Source organism: Carassius carassius, chromosome 21 (assembly GCF_963082965.1).
Source record: "Carassius carassius chromosome 21, fCarCar2.1, whole genome shotgun sequence".
NCBI lineage: Eukaryota > Metazoa > Chordata > Actinopteri > Cypriniformes > Cyprinidae > Carassius > Carassius carassius.
In genome coordinates, this window is record NC_081775.1 from 20,752,940 (window position 1) to 20,769,754 (window position 16,815).

Genomic DNA, 16,815 nt, shown 5'->3' on the forward strand with positions numbered 1-16,815 from the left:
TAATAATAATAAATCTGTATAAAATCCTCTCTACAGCACCATCATTTTTAAATGTAGCAATATACTGTGTATATGAATGATTATCAAAGTGACCCAGCCTGGATTAATTGATTAATTTTCAAAGAAAATTCCATTATATAAAAAACACAACAATAGATCTCATACTACAAAATATAACTGAATAGCCCTTACCTGAACTTTTTGATTGCTTCTTCTTCCAAATATGTTTAAATATGAAATAAAGTATTACTAAAATTAATATTAAAGTAACTATAACACTAGGGGCAATTATTGCTACAGGTGTAGAGGGATTTCCACATTTGGTGTCAGATGAATGTGTTCCTGGATTTGTTTCAGTAAGTCCCAGGGCCTCACATCTGTGAAATAATATTGTATGCAGAATCAGATTTGTTAAAAAATGACCAACAGCACACATAAGTGAGCACTTACTTTGTGTGTGGTAAACAGGATGAGAAAGATCCATTTGAATATGTGTCACCTGTACAGTCAGCACATACAGTATCTGTAGAGGCAGTACCTGCAGAGACAGTCAGCAAATTAAACTGTCACTGTTGTGTTTGTCTATTCATTACTTCCTTCTTCTATTCCATTTAATGCAGCACAGATAACAATAAGCAATGTTTCATGTATGTTTATATACCAGTTTTTTTTTTTATAATTTACCTGCTTGTTTGATATATTGCCCAGGGCTACATTCTGAATGTTGCACAGCTAAAGAACAGTAGCCTTTCTTTTTTTCAATGCAGTAGAATCTCTCTAGAGGCCCACAAACAGTGTCTGATGACCGAGTGCATTTTTTATTCACTCTTAAACCACGGCCTAGGATAAAAAAAAATTAGGCATTGCATTAATTGTCTTTTATGCCTTGTTCATACTGTCAGCCCAAATCAGATTTTTGTGCAAGTCTGCAAGGAATCAGATTCCATCCGGATATGCACAAAATCGGATTTGGGCTGACAATCTGAATGGGGCTTCAGAAGACACTTGCACAGTTACATCTGAAGCCACTTAGGCAAGGCAAGCCAAGGTAAGGTAAGTTTATTTATATACCACATTTCGTACACAATGGTAATTCAAAGTGCTTTACCTAAAAGAAAGTAAAATAATCAAGAATAAAAATAATAAAATGATTAAAACATTTTCTTAAAATGAATTTAAAAACAGTTAGAAAATGATTTTACATTAAAAAAAACAGAACAAAACAGTGAAAATATAGTGCAATCAGTTCGGACATTGCACAGTGCTCATTCAATAAATGCACAGCTAAACAGATGGGTTTTGAGTCTAGATTTAAATGTGACTAGTGTATTAGCACATCTGAACTCTTCTGGAAGCTGATTCCAACTGCGGGCGGCATAGTAACTAAAGGCGGACTCCCCTTGTTTTGTGTGAACCCTTGGTATTTCTAACTGACTTGGTCCTAGTATTCTGAGTGCTCTGTTAGGTTTATATTCAGTGAACATATCTGCAATATATTTCGGTCCTAGGTCATTTAGTGACTTAAATACGAAAGTACTTTAAAATCAATCCTAAATATAACTGGAAGCCAGTATAAGGACCTTAGGACTGGCGTGATATGCTCAGATTTTCTGGTTCTAGTCAGAATCCTGGAAGTAGCGTTCTGGATGAGCTGCAGCTGTCTAATGGTCTTTTTGGGAAGCAGGTGAGGAGCCCATAACAATAGTCCACCCTGCTGGTGATAAAGGCATGAACAAGTTTCTCCAAGTCTTGGCTGGAAACAAAACATCTAATTCTTGCAATGTTTTTACAATGATAGTATGCTGATTTAGTTACTGCTTTGACATGACTACTGAAACTAGGGTCTGTCTCCAGAATCACACCAAGATTCCTGACTTGATTTTTAGTTGACCCTTAGAGTCAAGGTATGTATTCACCTTGAAAACTTCATCTTTTTTTCCAAATGCAATGAATGAGTTTTTTCCTTATTTAACTGAAGAAAGTTCTGGCACATCCAACTATTAATTTCATCAATGCATTGGCAGAGGGAGTCAATGGGGCTGTAGTCATTTGGAGATAAGGCTACAGTAGGTAAATCTGGGTATCATCAGCATAGCTGTGATAGGCAATTATTTGCATTTTAGGCATTATTTGAAATTGAATATACTTACACTATATTCTTTTTAGGGACAGTTTCCTGTAGCAACTAGATTGCAACAATGCAGTTTCCTAAATCACTTGAATAAACAGACATGATTACCTTTCGAGGGAACACCAACTGCATCCTCTAGCAGTCACCTTGACCTTCGGGTGACCTGTGTTTGAAGCACACACCTAAACACAACCACAACACTGGATGACGAATGCCTGTGCATCAGTACTGGCACGACCATGTTATAAAAGGTGAGAGAGAATACATCATCCACTTCACTCTGGTTGTCTTGATTTTGTTGTCTACTATACCTTCCCAATTACTGTAGGCTCTCCTTTAGTTATGCTTTCAACAGGCTCTTTCCAAGCATTGCTGTGTGGGATCCCCCTCCCCTTACTGAGGTATTTGATTGAGCATATGAGTTCTCCTCTCAATCTGTGAGCCAAGGACTCTGCTACTTTCAGCTCTGTGAGGCAGTCATACCAGGTTAATAGGCCTTTCTTGGCCTCCCTGATGGGCTGCCATTATGGCTGAATTTTGCAGTGGTCCCCCCTCTCCAGAATGGTTTTCTATCAGCATGCCGTTCCCAGATTGAGCATGTGAGTCCTCCTCTTGATCTGAGAGTTGAGTACTCCACTCCCTAAGCTCTGTGTTATGGTAACACCAGGCTGAAAGACTTCCCTTTAACCTTCCTGATGGGCTGCCTTCATGGTTGAGTTTGGCCCTGCTCCCCTTACTTTAGGTCTCCTATTAGCATGCCATTCCCCGAGCCCTATCTTGTGCTACTATGCAGACTGCCCATATAATGGAGCTTGACAGTGTTCCCCTCGATTTAGAGGGTTGCTACCAGGAGCAGAGTTCTCTTACGAGAGCTCTCTCGTACTGCGTCTTAGCTAAGACGCTACGGGAAAAGTCTCTTTTCACGAAATACTGAAGCAAAAAATTATCCTTAATTTTGTATTTTTGTAAAGCGCATTTGCAGCAGTACACAGCCATAGGCGAGACGGCTCGTTCGCTCATTGGCTTGTTCTGCGGCAACTGCACAGCCTATCGAGCGCAGGCTGATGCAACATCAGACGCTTCGCGCCCTTCTTGCCACTTCCCACTGAAACGGGTGTGGCTCAACCTATAAAAGGAGCTCGAAAAGGCTGACTCACCTGATTTTTCATCTCTTCAGCGAAGCTCACGCATCGCTGGATCACGAGGAAGCAAGCGCCGTCTGGAAGAGCATATCAGCAGGACGAGCCATCCTGAAGCCGCTGGCACCGCCGCCTTCCACTGCCGCCTTCCACTGCCGTTCCTGCTGCGCTATCCGGCGCCCATATCCTTTACAATCCTTGTTCTGTAATATTCTGTGTGTGTGTTCGCCCTGCGACGCACATTCACAAAAGAGCTGCGTCTTTTTAAAGATGCCTTCGTGCGGCTCGTGCAGAACCCCGCTCAGCGAAGGAGATCTTCACGTCATCTGCTTCTCCTGTCTGGGTGAAGACCATGCAGCGCTTGCGCTCGCTGATGGCGGATGCCCTCATTGCGAGTGGATGCCTATGGTGACTCTGAGGACTCGCCTGCCATCCTTCTCGAAGCCTGCATCATCCGCTGCGCCGCAGTGCCGTAAGAAGCGCCGCTCGCAGCGCCTACCAGAACCGCCTCCAGCTCGGCCGAGCTCGCCGGTTCCCTCCGCTTCGCCGGTCTCCCCTGCATCGCTTCCCGATGCTCAGTGTCCGCTGCTTGCCGACGCGTCATCGGAGGAAGTGGATCTCAGGCCCGCTTCGGAGGAAAAAGACACGTGCTCTCTGCTTGCTTCGGGCAGTGAGGGTTGGGCGAGCTCCGTGGATCTCGCGCCCGCTGCTCAGAGGCCCAGCAGACGGGGGGATATCGATAAGGAGCTGATGTGTGTACTCTCGTTGGCCGCGGCGAGCCTCGGCCTCGAGTCGTCTGCACCAGCGCCAACTTCACGTTCCCAGCTGGATGGTAGCTATCTTCCGGATGAGCGCTCTTCCTCAAGCTCAAAACACGCCCCTTTTCTTCCTGAGCTTCACGAAGAAGTGGCGAAGGCTTGGGACGCTCCATTCTCGGCGAGAATCCGCTCATCTGTTTCGTCAGCATTCTCCACACTGGACGGTGCTAAGAACAGAGGCTACCTGTCACTTCCGCCGGTGGAACAGGCTATAGCAGCGCACCTTTGCCCGCCCTCTGCTGGACGGCGGACTACGGCGTTGCCATTCAAAGCCTGCCGCATGACGTCATCGCTGCTCGCACGGATATTCTCTGCTGCTGGGCAGGCTGGGCGATCTTCTCCGCAAGCTGGATGAGATGGGACCTGAAGCGATCTGTCTCGCGGATCTGAGGAGTGCTTCGGATCTCTCCCTCCGCGCTACTAAGTCCGCTGCACAGGCCATGGGACGGGTTATGGCTTCCGCTACGGTGGCTGAGAGGCATTTGTGGCTGACGCTTTTTGACATCAAGGAGTCTGAGCGCGCTGCGTTTCTTGACGCTCCGCTAACTCCTGCCGGCCTCTTTGGATCTTCCGTCAACGAGTTTGTGGAGAGATTCGCCGAGGACCAGAAAGCTTCACAGGCGTTCAAGCACTTCTTGCCGAAGCGCTCCAGTTCTGCAGCTAGCCGCTCTAGACCGGCCCCACAGAGCTCTCAGTCACGCCCACCGCCTCCTGCTGCGCCATCACGACAGCATCAGCAACGCAGCTCGGGACCCCGTTCTCGCTCTTCGAGCCATCGCCCCGCGCCGCGGGAGCCGCAGCAGAGGATTGCGGTGAAGCCAGAAGCCCTGAAAGCATCCTAGCACTGCTGGGAAAGCGCCGGTGTTCGAGTTCCGCTGCGGCCGAGCTCTCACCCAAGCGCGCCGCTGTTGCAGTTCCAAGAGTTGTGACTGCCTCAGTGTCTTCTGCAATGCGCAAGCCTGCACGAGTGCCCGCTTGCCTGCACACAAAAGCCGTTATCACGGCTACCCAGATGTTTCACAAAAAGAGTGTTTTTTCTGGTGTTCTGGCCACGGCCGATGGTGCTATAAATGTTGTGACGATGCCCACTCCTCAGTGCCCATCTCCACATGTAAGCACAGCCCTACACACAGGGCCTGCGCCCATAATGTCGACTCAAGTCGGTCGCGCACACTACATAGTAAACGTGCCCACCCCTCAGTGCCCACAATTACTATGTCACACGCGTCATGTGGTTTCTGTAAAAACTAAACCCGTGCACGCTCGTCCGGCCACGGCCGATGGTGCTTTAAATGCAGTGACGATGCCCACTACCCAGTGCCCATCCCCGCATGTAAGCACAGCCCTGCACACAGGGCTAGCGCACATAAGATCGACACAGATCGGTCGAGCGCGCCGCATAGTAAACGTGCCCACTTCCCAGTGCCCACATACACTATGTCACTTACGGCGCGGGGCTTCTGTAAAAACGAGGCCCGTGCACGTACATTCTGCACAGGCAGACGGCGAGTTGAAAGTGGTAAAAGTGCACACATGCAGCCCACGGTTACTCGCAGATATATCGAGTCCCACGGGACCTGCTCAGCCTCCCTCTAGTCGGTTAAGCGCTGGAACGGGGTCGAGGATGGGCGATCTGCCCGCTGTGATCAGCGTGCTCCCCGCCTCAGATGCGCAGCACACTCGAGCGCCGCCGTTGCCCAGTCAACAGAGCGCGTGTCGCATCCAGCCCTTAGCCATTCATGCAGATGCATGGTCAGCGCTTCCAGGGGTTTCGGATTGGGTGCTAGGCATTATAAAGAGAGGCTACTCGCTACAGTTTTCTCAACGCCCACCGCGCTTTTCAGCGCGCGTCGAAACTACGGTCAAAACAGAAGTAGCACACATACTTCGGGCCGAAATATCAAAACTGTTGAGCAAAGGGGCTGTAGAGCCTGTGTCTCAAGCTCAAAGCGAGGGGGGCTGTACAGCAGATACTTTCTGGTGCCCAAGAGAGACGGTGGTCTCAGGCCCATACTGGATCTAAGACAGCTGAACAAGGCATTGATGAAACGCAGTTTCAAAATGCTCACGACCAGGAAGCTCCTCGCGCAGATTCGCAGAGGGGACTGGTTCATGTCAATAGATCTGAAGGACGCGTATTTTCAAATACAGATAGCGTCAAACCACAGGCGGTTTTTGAGATTCGCCTTCGAGGGTCAGGCATACCAGTTTGCAGTCCTGCCATTCGGCTTGTCCGTAGCTCCTCGTACGTTTACGAGGTGCATGGATGCAGCGCTCGCTCCTCTCAGACTCAGAGGCATACGAGTGCTGAATTATTTGGACGACTGGCTGGTTCTGGCCCGATCACGAGCGGAGCTCGTGGACCACAGGGCCATTTTACTCGATCACCTCGAGAAGCTCGGCCTCAGTGTCAATTGGGCGAAGAGTTCGCTGAACCCCAGTCAGACGATCCTGTTTCTGGGTATAGTTCTGAACTCGTGTTCCATGACGACGCGACTGTCACCACAGCGCACGATGGGCATTCAGCGCGCAGCGAGTTCTTTCCGCTGCGGCGCGACTGTGTCGCTCAAACACTGTCAAAAGATGCTGGGTCTCATGGCCTAAGCATCTCCGGTTCTGCGGCTGGGCCTGCTCCGCATGCGCCCCCTGCAGTTCTGGCTGAAGGCTCGGGTGCCGCGCAGAGCGTGGGCGTCTGGCCAGCTGCATTTCAAGGTCGATCAGAGCTGTGTTGCGGCTCTAGCACCTTGGACAGTGAACGGCTGGTACCAATCAGGTGTAAGCCTGGGGACTTCCCCGAGTGTGAAAATGGTGTCGACGGACGCCTCCACTTCGGGATGGGGAGAGCTGCTCGAAGGCAGACCGTCCTTTGGCCTATGGTCAGAACGGGAAAAGCTCCATCATATCAACTGCCTGGAAATGCTGGCAGTGGAGAACGCGCTGACGCGCTTTTGTCCCCATATCAAGGATCACCACGTCGTAGTCCGTTCGGACAACATGTCCGTGGTGTCCTACATAAATCGCCAGGGCGGTCTCGGGTCCCGAAACCTGTGCAGGCTGACGGAACGCCTCCTGATTTGGGCTCAACGCAACGTGCGCTCGCTGAGAGCAGTGCATGTGCCTGGACTGCAGAATCTGGGTCCAGACAGGCTGTCCAGAGGCAATGTCCCTACGGGCGAATGGTCTCTACACCCGCAAACAGTCCGGCTGTTGTGGGAGAGATTTGGCATGGCGGAGGTGGACCTCTTTGCGTCCCACGAAAACGCTCACTACCCCGTGTTCTTTTCCAAGAACGAAAGCGCGCTGTCACGGAAATGGCCGTGCTGCCCGCTTTATGCGTTCCCTCCTGTCTCCCTCCTTCCGCAGGTGATAGAACGGGTGACAGAAACGAGATGTTCAATACTGCTTGTGGCACCTCTTTGGAAGAACCAACCATGGTTCCCAGATTTGATGCAATTAGCAGATGTCGCCCCGTGGCCGGTACCGTTGAGGAGAGATCTCCTCTCGCAGGCCAAGGGCTCGATTTGGCACCCTCAACCGGAGTTGTGGTCCCTCCATGTATGGGCACTCAACGGTTACCCGCTGATCTCGCAGTGGGAGTGCTAAATACCATCACTCAGGCTAGAGCTCCGTCGACACGACGTCTGTATGCCTCGAAGTGGTCGGTGTTCTCCAGCTGGTGCACAGCTCGAGGTTATTCACCCCTTAGTTGTGAGGTGACGGAGGTCCTCTCCTTCCTACAGGAGCTGTTGGATAAGGGCAGAGCCCCATCCACGCTCAAAGTTTATGTGGCGGCCATCGCGGCGTTTTCTGAAACGGCGTCCGGTCAGTCAATAGGAAGGAACGATTTAGTCATCCGGTTCCTCAGAGGAGCTAGGAGGCTGAATCCTCCCAGACCTCCGTCAGTCCCTATGTGGGACCTCGCGGCGGTTTTGGAGGCCTTGAAGGGTCCCCCTTTTGAGCCTATCCAATCGGTTAGCCTTCAGCATCTGTCGTTCAAGACAGTATTCTTGTTGGCTCTCGCTTCTGTGAAGCGTGTGGGTGATTTGCACGTGCTCTCGGTGAGCCAGTCGTGCTTGGAGTTTGGGCCCAATGACTCAAGGGTCATACTCAAACCTAGGCACGGTTATGTGCCGAAATCCCTCAACACACCGTTTCGGGCTCAGGTTATTGCCCTGTCTGCCCTGCCGGTGTCAGGGGAGGATGGAGACTCGAGTCTTCTTTGCCCTGTCAGGGTTTTAAGAGCTTATGTGTCTCGCTCTGCTGCCTTTCGGCAGACGGAGCAGCTATTTGTCTCGTTTGGTGGACGTTCCAAGGGAATGGCTGTTTCGAGACAGACTCTATCCAGATGGATAGTTGACGCCATAGCGTTAGCTTACGCTTCCAGGGGCCTTCAGTGCCCGTTGGGCGTCAGAGCACACTCCACAAGAGGCGTCGCCTCGTCGTGGGCGTGGTCTACTGGGATCTCCTTGCAGGATATATGTATGGCGGCGGGTTGGGCCTCGCCGTCTACATTTATCAGGTTCTATAACCTGGAGGTTCCCACCTTGCAAGCAAGGCTGCTGTCGGTATAGAAGAATCAGGGCCCTGAGGGGAATTCTGAGTTCATGAGCGTTATGCGCTGCCGACTGTTATATGGGCAGTATTGCGTAAGACCCGCATTGCCACATTGGTCAGGCCTTGCCTCGGCTGTGTGATGTCATATTGCCGCATTTACGGATGCAGTGGAAGGCGGCAGTGCCAGCGGCTTCAGGATGGCTCGTCCTGCTGATATGCTCTTCCAGACGGCGCTTGCTTCCTCGTGATCCAGCGATGCGTGAGCTTCGCTGAAGAGATGAAAAATCAGGTGAGTCAGCCTTTTCGAGCTCCTTTTATAGGTTGAGCCACACCCGTTTCGGCGGGAAGTGGCAAGAAGGGCGCGAAGCGCCCTTATTGGTCTGATGTTGCATCAGCCTGCGCTCGATAGGCTGTGCAGTTGCCGCAGAACAAGCCAATGAGCGAACGAGCCGTCTCGCCTATGGCTGTGTACTGCTGCAAATGCGCTTTACAAAAATAAAAAATTAAGGATAATTTTTTGCTTCAGTATTTCGTGAAAAGAGACTTTTCCCGTAGCGTCTTAGCTAAGACGCAGTACTCGTTCGCTCTTCTAGAGAGAACCGAGGTTACGTTTAGTAACCGAGTACGTTATGTGTGAAGTTTGAACATGTGAGGTTTGTGTGAGAACATGTGAGAACAATCTGAGAGTCAAGTACTCCACTCCTTTGAGGTCAGTGAGGTAGTCATACCAGGTTTATAGGCATTCCTTGGCCTTCCTGATGCTCTTGGTTGAGCTTGGCAGTGCCCTTTCTAAAATCCATGCTTATGCCAAGTGCACATGCTGAGCATCATGTGCACTTTCTAATATCCATATACATGGTAATGTTTACTCCTTACGGGCATCGTACCCTTTTTCTAGACCCTGGTTCCTCACCTTGGGTCCCACTCTAGGTGTGTATTGTCACTGATACCAATGACAAACACTTCCCACTTGGGCTGGGGTATGCCAGTGATGGCCTTCCAGCTCATGGCATCTGGAAAAAGGAATCTATAGGAAATCTCCTTCTCTGGTCCAGTGGAAGGTGTTTATTTCCGGTACATTGCAATTTTCTTTGCACTGGATATCTTTTTATCATATCAGCCCTTATCAGGTAAGTTATTGGGTATGTAGCAGATGACGTATCCTCCAAGCACCCTTTTGTACAATGGCCACGCTGGTAGTGAAGTCATAGGCTGTCGCCAGCCAATGTTATTGTCATATTTAGACATGTACTTCAGACACCACGCTGAAGGAGTTCCCCACATTAACTGCTAGAGGATGTAGTGTCTTGTTGCCTTTTCAGGGAACCATGGTTACATGCATATAACCTGAGACGTTTGTCACCATCAATCTTACATTTTCAGATTACCACATATCAAGTGGTAATGGAAACACTCACTTGCATCACATACAGTACAAGGAAAGCATCCAGTGAGGCCATTTGGTTCATCAGTGAAAGTTGATGAAGGACATGGAACACAAGTTGTGCTGGTATCATCTGTGCAGTGCCAATGAACACGGTTTCCTGAATAGGCAGCACATAAAATTTGTTGTTGATTTCTAACAATATTGAATAATATTTTTACCATTTTGGAAAAAAAAGTATCAAAATATCAGAATATTTAGAAAGCATTGGAAAAGCCCTTTATAATTCCAGATAGTTAATTAGTAATTACGTAAAAGAAAAGCCCTTTATAATTTGTGAATGAATTTAAACTGAAACAAATGCTTTATGGCAGAATAAAGCAGACAACAACAAACTTCTAATACTGTAAATCAATAAACAAACATATAAAGATGAAAAAATATATTAATAAAGTTAAGTAGTATATATGTTATAACTTGCAGTCTTACCAGGGGCACACATTGGGCAGCATTGCTTGTGTATCTCATATTCAGCATGAGAACACTGACAGGAACAAAGTTTATAATTAAGAGGAACAATTAGTGTAATAAAAATAATGATCCTTAAAGTGAACATAGTCACAGTCTAGATTTATTCAGTCAATGTAGCATTTCTTGGATGTCATTAGATTAGTACTGTGCTGTCTACAGCACAACCTTCAGAAGGTTTGATTCCTGTGATGATGGTTGATGTGTGCCTTAACTGTAAACATTATGGAGTGATTTCGTAGAAAACTGAAAGTCAAGGCGACAGTAGTTCAAGACTCTTCAAGACTCAGTTCTTCTACAGGTCATGCTTCCACAAGCTTCTTGCAGACATATGCCTTCTTTGGAAAACTAAAATGAAACAGAAAAAGCAGAAAAAGGATCAGCTCATTGTAAACCTTGTTTATACACTGTATAAAATTATAAAAAATTTCAGCAGCAAAAACTGTAAATGATACTACAAACCCCTGTTAATTGTTTAATGGTATTTCATTTTGTAATTTTACAGTAAAGTACTGCTAAATGTACAATTCTGTGGAGTGTTCTTGAGGTCATCCTATAATATATTGAAATTGAACAATTCTGTTTGTCAGCCAACATTTGATTTTTTTAAACTGAAATAACTGCTTCATGGTTATTTCTCACAAGTTAAGCACATTATAGAGTTGTATGTTACATCTTATGTTAAATTAATGTTAACTCCATTATTTTTATGTTGTGTGTAACCATGATAGTGTTTTGTATTTGTGTGACCACTTTTAGTAATTTGGTATATGAACATTATTTCAGTTGATGAAAAAATGTTTGTACTGTAAATTTTATAAAACTGTAAAAGGTTATAAATCTTAAAAATGTTGCTTCAATACTGTATAGTAAAATTCTGCCAATTGGCGATTTTTCTGAAATTTCACCTTTTTTAAAACGGGTGTTTCTTCAACCAATGACACATTTGCTTGTGGATAATCAGGGAAAAAATACTAGTTTCACCCTCTCACGGTTTTATTTGTCTACTAACAATGTCCAACAATAAACAGTCATACATCACATAAGGCAATTCTGTAATTTTAACATTTTTTATTTTTTTAAACATTAGAAACATTTAAAAAACACTGTCATTCTGACTAAATATATCAAATACATAAGCTATTGCATTCTACAACAGAAATAGTTGAAAAAAAGACATTATTTTGGAGAATAAATGGATGACTATGTTTCATACTAATTTCAAAGGTTTCCATAATGAATTATGCAAATGTGCTATGAAAGTGTTGAAACTTAAGTGTTATAAACCTTTTTAAATAATAGTTTATTTTCATTAATATATTACTTATATTACATTACTCCACAATAGTCATAACATATATTAGGGTTTATATAAAGCAAATTGGACAAGAATTATTAGCTTAATGTGAATACATTAATAAATGATAATTGACATGAATAAACAGATGAAAAAATAAAACTAAATAACAACACAAAATAAACGTGATGAAGTCCAAGTTCCAGTGTAAAATGTCTTGACAATGTTTTTACATCCATCATTATGTGTTTTGTTGTAACTGAATGGCAGTATCTCTCTGCAGATGAGGTTGTAGGATTTGACAACATCTGTCTGTGAACACAAATCAGTTTAGACAGTGAGTCTCTTTCATAGAAGCAAAAGCATAACAGTTTGTGAGCCCTTCACAATGTTAAAATGAAAATTAAATAGAAGCTAATGGTAGTGCATGCTTATACATAAACCAAAGTAAAAAATTTATAACTATATAGATTAATATGCTTGTCACTTACCTGCTCTCCTCAGAACAGGAGCGAAGTAGGCCATCCTCAGTTGGATGGTTAAGCTCCAGAAAATCAAAGGATTTTTTGACAGTAAAAATATTTTTCATAGTGATTCATTCATCTGATGCTTTTATCCAAAGTGACTTACAATTGCTGTATATGTAAGAGGTTACACGCCTCTGGAGCAACTAGGGGTTAAGTGTCTTGCTTAGGGACACATTGGTGTCTCACAGTGGATTCAAACCCAGGTCTCTCACACCAAAGGCATGTGTCTTATCCACTGCGCCAACACCACCCCAGTGGGATGGGGTGTGAGACAATAGTGTGAGACAAAGGTTAATAATAATAATAATAATAATAATAATAATAATAATAATAATAATAATAATAATCAAACCAAAATTTATTCAGACACCTTAAACATTTCTCACATTATCAATTTATTTGCTATAGTTTGACAAGAACTCCGAGTTAAACTCTGTCAGAACAGATTCATCTGGATAATGTCAGATGACTTTGATATAAAGGTATGTAATGGATTACAATCAACCAAAACTTATTCAGCTGTTAAATTTAAATGCAGTATTAGATACAGTAATACCAGTTTAGGTCAACCAATTTCCAAAGAATGCTTAATTTTGCATTAGCAATTTAAGAAAAAACACTCAAGCAAAACATGGTCAGGTCAAAGTGTCTGAATATTTTTTGGTCCCAAATATTTATAAATTTTACTGGTCGTCCACTGTATGAAGATAGACATTTCACTTAATTATGCTATCCCCGCTTACATAATAAACACACTAGCAAAAAAAAAAAAAAAATTCTAAAATTATATCTAGTCCGAATAATTTTTTGGTTTAACTGTATGAAAACAAAAAACTTTTCATGTAGATACAAAGGGCTTATTAAAGGGTTAGTTCACCCAATAATCAAATTTATGTTATTATATTAATAACTCACTCTCATGTCGTTCCAAACCAGTGAGACCTCCGTTTATCTTGGGAACACAGTTTAAGATATTTTAATTTAGTCCGAGAGCTCTGAGTCCCTCCATTGAAACTGTGAGCACGGTCTACTGTCCATGTCCAGAAAGGTAAGAAAAACATCATCAAAGTAGTCCATGTGACATCAGAGGGTCAGTTAGAATTTTTTGAAGCATCGAAAATACATTTAGGTCCAAATACAGCAAAAACTATGACTTTATTCAGACGCTCTGTGTGTCATTCTGCTTCACGCTGAATCACACATGCGCAGTATCATCAGCTCCTCAGTTCTCGAATCAGACGTGTCTGACAGAACCGGTTCTTAACTCGAGAACGAGTCAATCGTTCGTTTGTTATCTGGCTCGGCTCGGTGTTCATCTTCAGTTGTCTCTTCACAGCAGTTCAGTCGGTGTACTGTTTGAGTAAATGAATTACTACGGATATTGGTATGGTTGAACTCAGAGGGAGTGTCAGCCACATTAAAAAAGTTAACAGCTTAACCTGTTAGCCAGCACCCCCCATTGTGGGACTCACGGCTGAAAGTGCTCTACCAAACTTATAATTGTAACAGTTTCCTACTTCAGTGTGTTATAAACATAATTTAGGTGTCTTTGGAAAGAAGACCCTTTGGGCTTTACTTTTTATCAACCAGATTTGATAATGCTCAAAAATATTAAAAGTTATAGTTATATTGTTATATTGAATTTTTTTTACCACACTTACATATTTTTTTTTTTTGATATAAAAATACGTGAAATGAGTCCTTGAGCAATCTAGAAAAGTAATGGGTTGAAAGCCACATGTTTCTTTCAAATCTGAATAAGATATCAGGAAAAATGAGACTCCTGCTAATATTTTTATGAGACTATGTCTAGACCCCCCACCCCCCAATATAATAAAATATATTTCCCAATAGTATTGAAGGCTTCTACAAACTATTTAGTCAGTAAACATACCACTGCATAGTTTTTTTCGATTATAAAACACTAGACAGAAACTTAGACATCATATAAGTGATTTATTTGAGCACTAGAAAAATACAATAAGAATAATTTGAGTAAGAAAAATAAGAATAATAAGAAAAATACATTTTTTTTTTACTTTGTTTGCCAATTACAGAACATCCTCAGATTGCTAGAAATGCAGCATTTACAATGAATTATGATGCAAATAAGTGCTGATGTGCTGATGGCCACTTATACAGATGGTAATAACACAAATGTGACAAAGTAAATAATCCACTCTCTCTATTCATATAGACGCGTTCACTTTGATAGCCGTGATCATACAGTAATAGCGAGCTGATTTGGGCTGATTTGCACTCAATCAGATGGTAATCATGCAGATACATTCACATTCAACATAAAACAAACTCTCACATATATAAAAACTGTTGAAAAATAAAACAAAGAAAAAGGCGATCGCTATAAGTTCCGGCTCCATCAGCTGACAGGTGTGTCAGAGCACGTCACAAGGGAGTGGCAAAATTCAAATATACTATCTTTTGCCTATCTTACATTCATTCTTTTTTCTGGTGGATTGTCTCATTCTGTTTGTGGCACTGTACGCTGCAAAACCATGCCGTTTTTTACTACCAAGCACAGTTTCTGACCGTGAGTTATTCCATAACGGACGCAAACAGTTCTGTCGCTGAAGAACTGAATCCATGATGATCCATATTACAATGATCCATATTACAACATTATTACTTCGTTGGACTAAACGTGCTTCATGAGATGTCATTCAGTGGACCCTTACCTTTCTAACTAAACCGGGATTTACAGCTGTGGATGTGTTTATAACTCTTTATTACTACGGATCTGGTATCTAATGTTCATGTTTTTATGTGTACTGCTTACACAAATGTAGCAAATACAGTCTTATTAGCTTTCCATTGAAAAACTGTCGTGGTTAAACTGTCATCCGTCGTTGATGCTTGAGGCTTAGATCTTTATAATGATACATAGTTTATCAAGATTAAATTTGTCCCGTTTCATTTAATCTTTTCATAAACACTGACACGTGCGAGTTGAGGGGCGGAGGGATTGAGAGCTCTCAGACTAAATTAAAATATCTTAAACTGTGTTCCGAAGATGAACGGAGGTCTCACGGGTTTGGAACGACATGAGGGTGAGTTATTAATGACATAATTTTGATTATTGGGTGAACTAACCCTTTAAGTAGCTGTGCAACAGTAGGTAAAATATAACCATGCAAGATTTCTTTCATGAAAACAGCTAAACTGGATTAAATGGAATCTACTTGGGTGGATGAGAGATGTAAAATCACTTTCACTTTAGAAATAAATAAAAATGAAGGATATAAAGAAACACTACCATCATAGGCTATAGTATCATAGTGGTTTAAACACAGTAATAGACTATAGCTTGTACTGGTCGATATTTTTCAGTTGCTCTCACAATCCGGACATTTTTTAACAAGACTTGTGATAAGCTAATCTGGAGTTTAAAACTGCAGGTCACTCGTTTTCCTCAATAATAAAACTTTAAAACCACTTACCAGCAGAAAGGGCTAATACCACTTCTTCTACTTCAACAAAACATAAGTCACAGACGTTGGTTGTCTCGAAATATAGCCGCGTTATTGTTTCAGTTTGTATTCTGATATGGCGTCAGACAGACCAAGCCCAGTGTTTTTACTGCCAATTCACAAAAATGTGTGAGGATTGCGATAACTGAAACCGAAACTATACAGCCAGTGTTGTGCAAGTTTTACTTCCAAACTGTAATACATTATAGATAACTTGTTACTGTCATTTAAAAGTAATTCCTTTTAGTGGACACCACACGCAGCTATTGACTGACCACGAAAAGAAAATATAGCCTAACTTATTTGCTGCATTTTTGATTCGTTAATTTCTGTTATTTTTCTTTTTCTTTTTTGAACAATTACATTTTGGGCTAAAAGTGTCTTGTAACCACTGATCTATATTATAGATCAGTGGTTGTAACCATAGAATGTATAAAAACGTTTGTAACGCAAGCTTTACTGAACATGTAGGCTACTGAGTAAAATATTACCAAGAGGGTGCCCGTCCAACTAAAATGCAAATACAAATAGTCAATATTCAGTAAATAATAATTTAAATTTAAAAACATTTCTACAGAATGCTGAAGCTGTTTTTAAAGGTTATGTTATCACTGAAGTAGACCATAGCCTATTAAATAAAATGTAAGTGAACACATACTTTTTGTTATTAAAAAAGCCTGTTTTAATATAATTTCCTAAAAATGTACACTTTAATAAATCTATACAAATATTTATTGAGACTAAAAGAATTTAATATACCGTTTCTTTAAATAAAAAGAAGTGTTTTAGAAAGTGAATAGTGCAGATATACAATTTTGTAATAAGGTTATGTTAGCTCATTCATATTGCTGCTACATTTTACATACTTAATAAGAAAATCGTAAGTGCCCCTCAGTTTGTTTCATTGGGGTTTTGTTGGGGTCTCTGCTGGACTTCAGACATGGAAACT

General features: G+C 43.2%; 1 protein-coding gene across 1 annotated transcript; it reads right to left on the reverse strand.

The window, feature by feature from the left end:
- Positions 1 to 15,967, reverse strand: LOC132097816 (tumor necrosis factor receptor superfamily member 14-like). The gene is made up of 6 exons (XM_059503763.1): positions 15,837 to 15,967; positions 10,516 to 10,902; positions 10,061 to 10,186; positions 685 to 840; positions 451 to 538; positions 1 to 377 (listed from the first exon to the last, which is right to left on the reverse strand). Exons 2-6 carry the CDS (start codon positions 10,640 to 10,642, stop codon positions 134 to 136), a joined length of 741 nt encoding a protein of 246 aa, XP_059359746.1. The 5' UTR covers positions 10,643 to 10,902; positions 15,837 to 15,967; the 3' UTR covers positions 1 to 133.
- Positions 15,968 to 16,815: the final 848 nt, after the last annotated feature.

Coding starts and splice junctions, on each gene's coding strand:
- LOC132097816 (XM_059503763.1), bottom strand. CDS start 10,642: ATGTTCACTTTAAGGATCATTATTTTTATTACACTAATTGTTCCTCTT. Junction 10,187..10,515: donor CTGCCCAATGTGTGCCCCTG/GTAAGACTGCAA, acceptor CTGCCTATTCAG/GAAACCGTGTTCATTGGCAC. Junction 378..450: donor TCCTGTTTACCACACACAAA/GTAAGTGCTCAC, acceptor ATTATTTCACAG/ATGTGAGGCCCTGGGACTTA.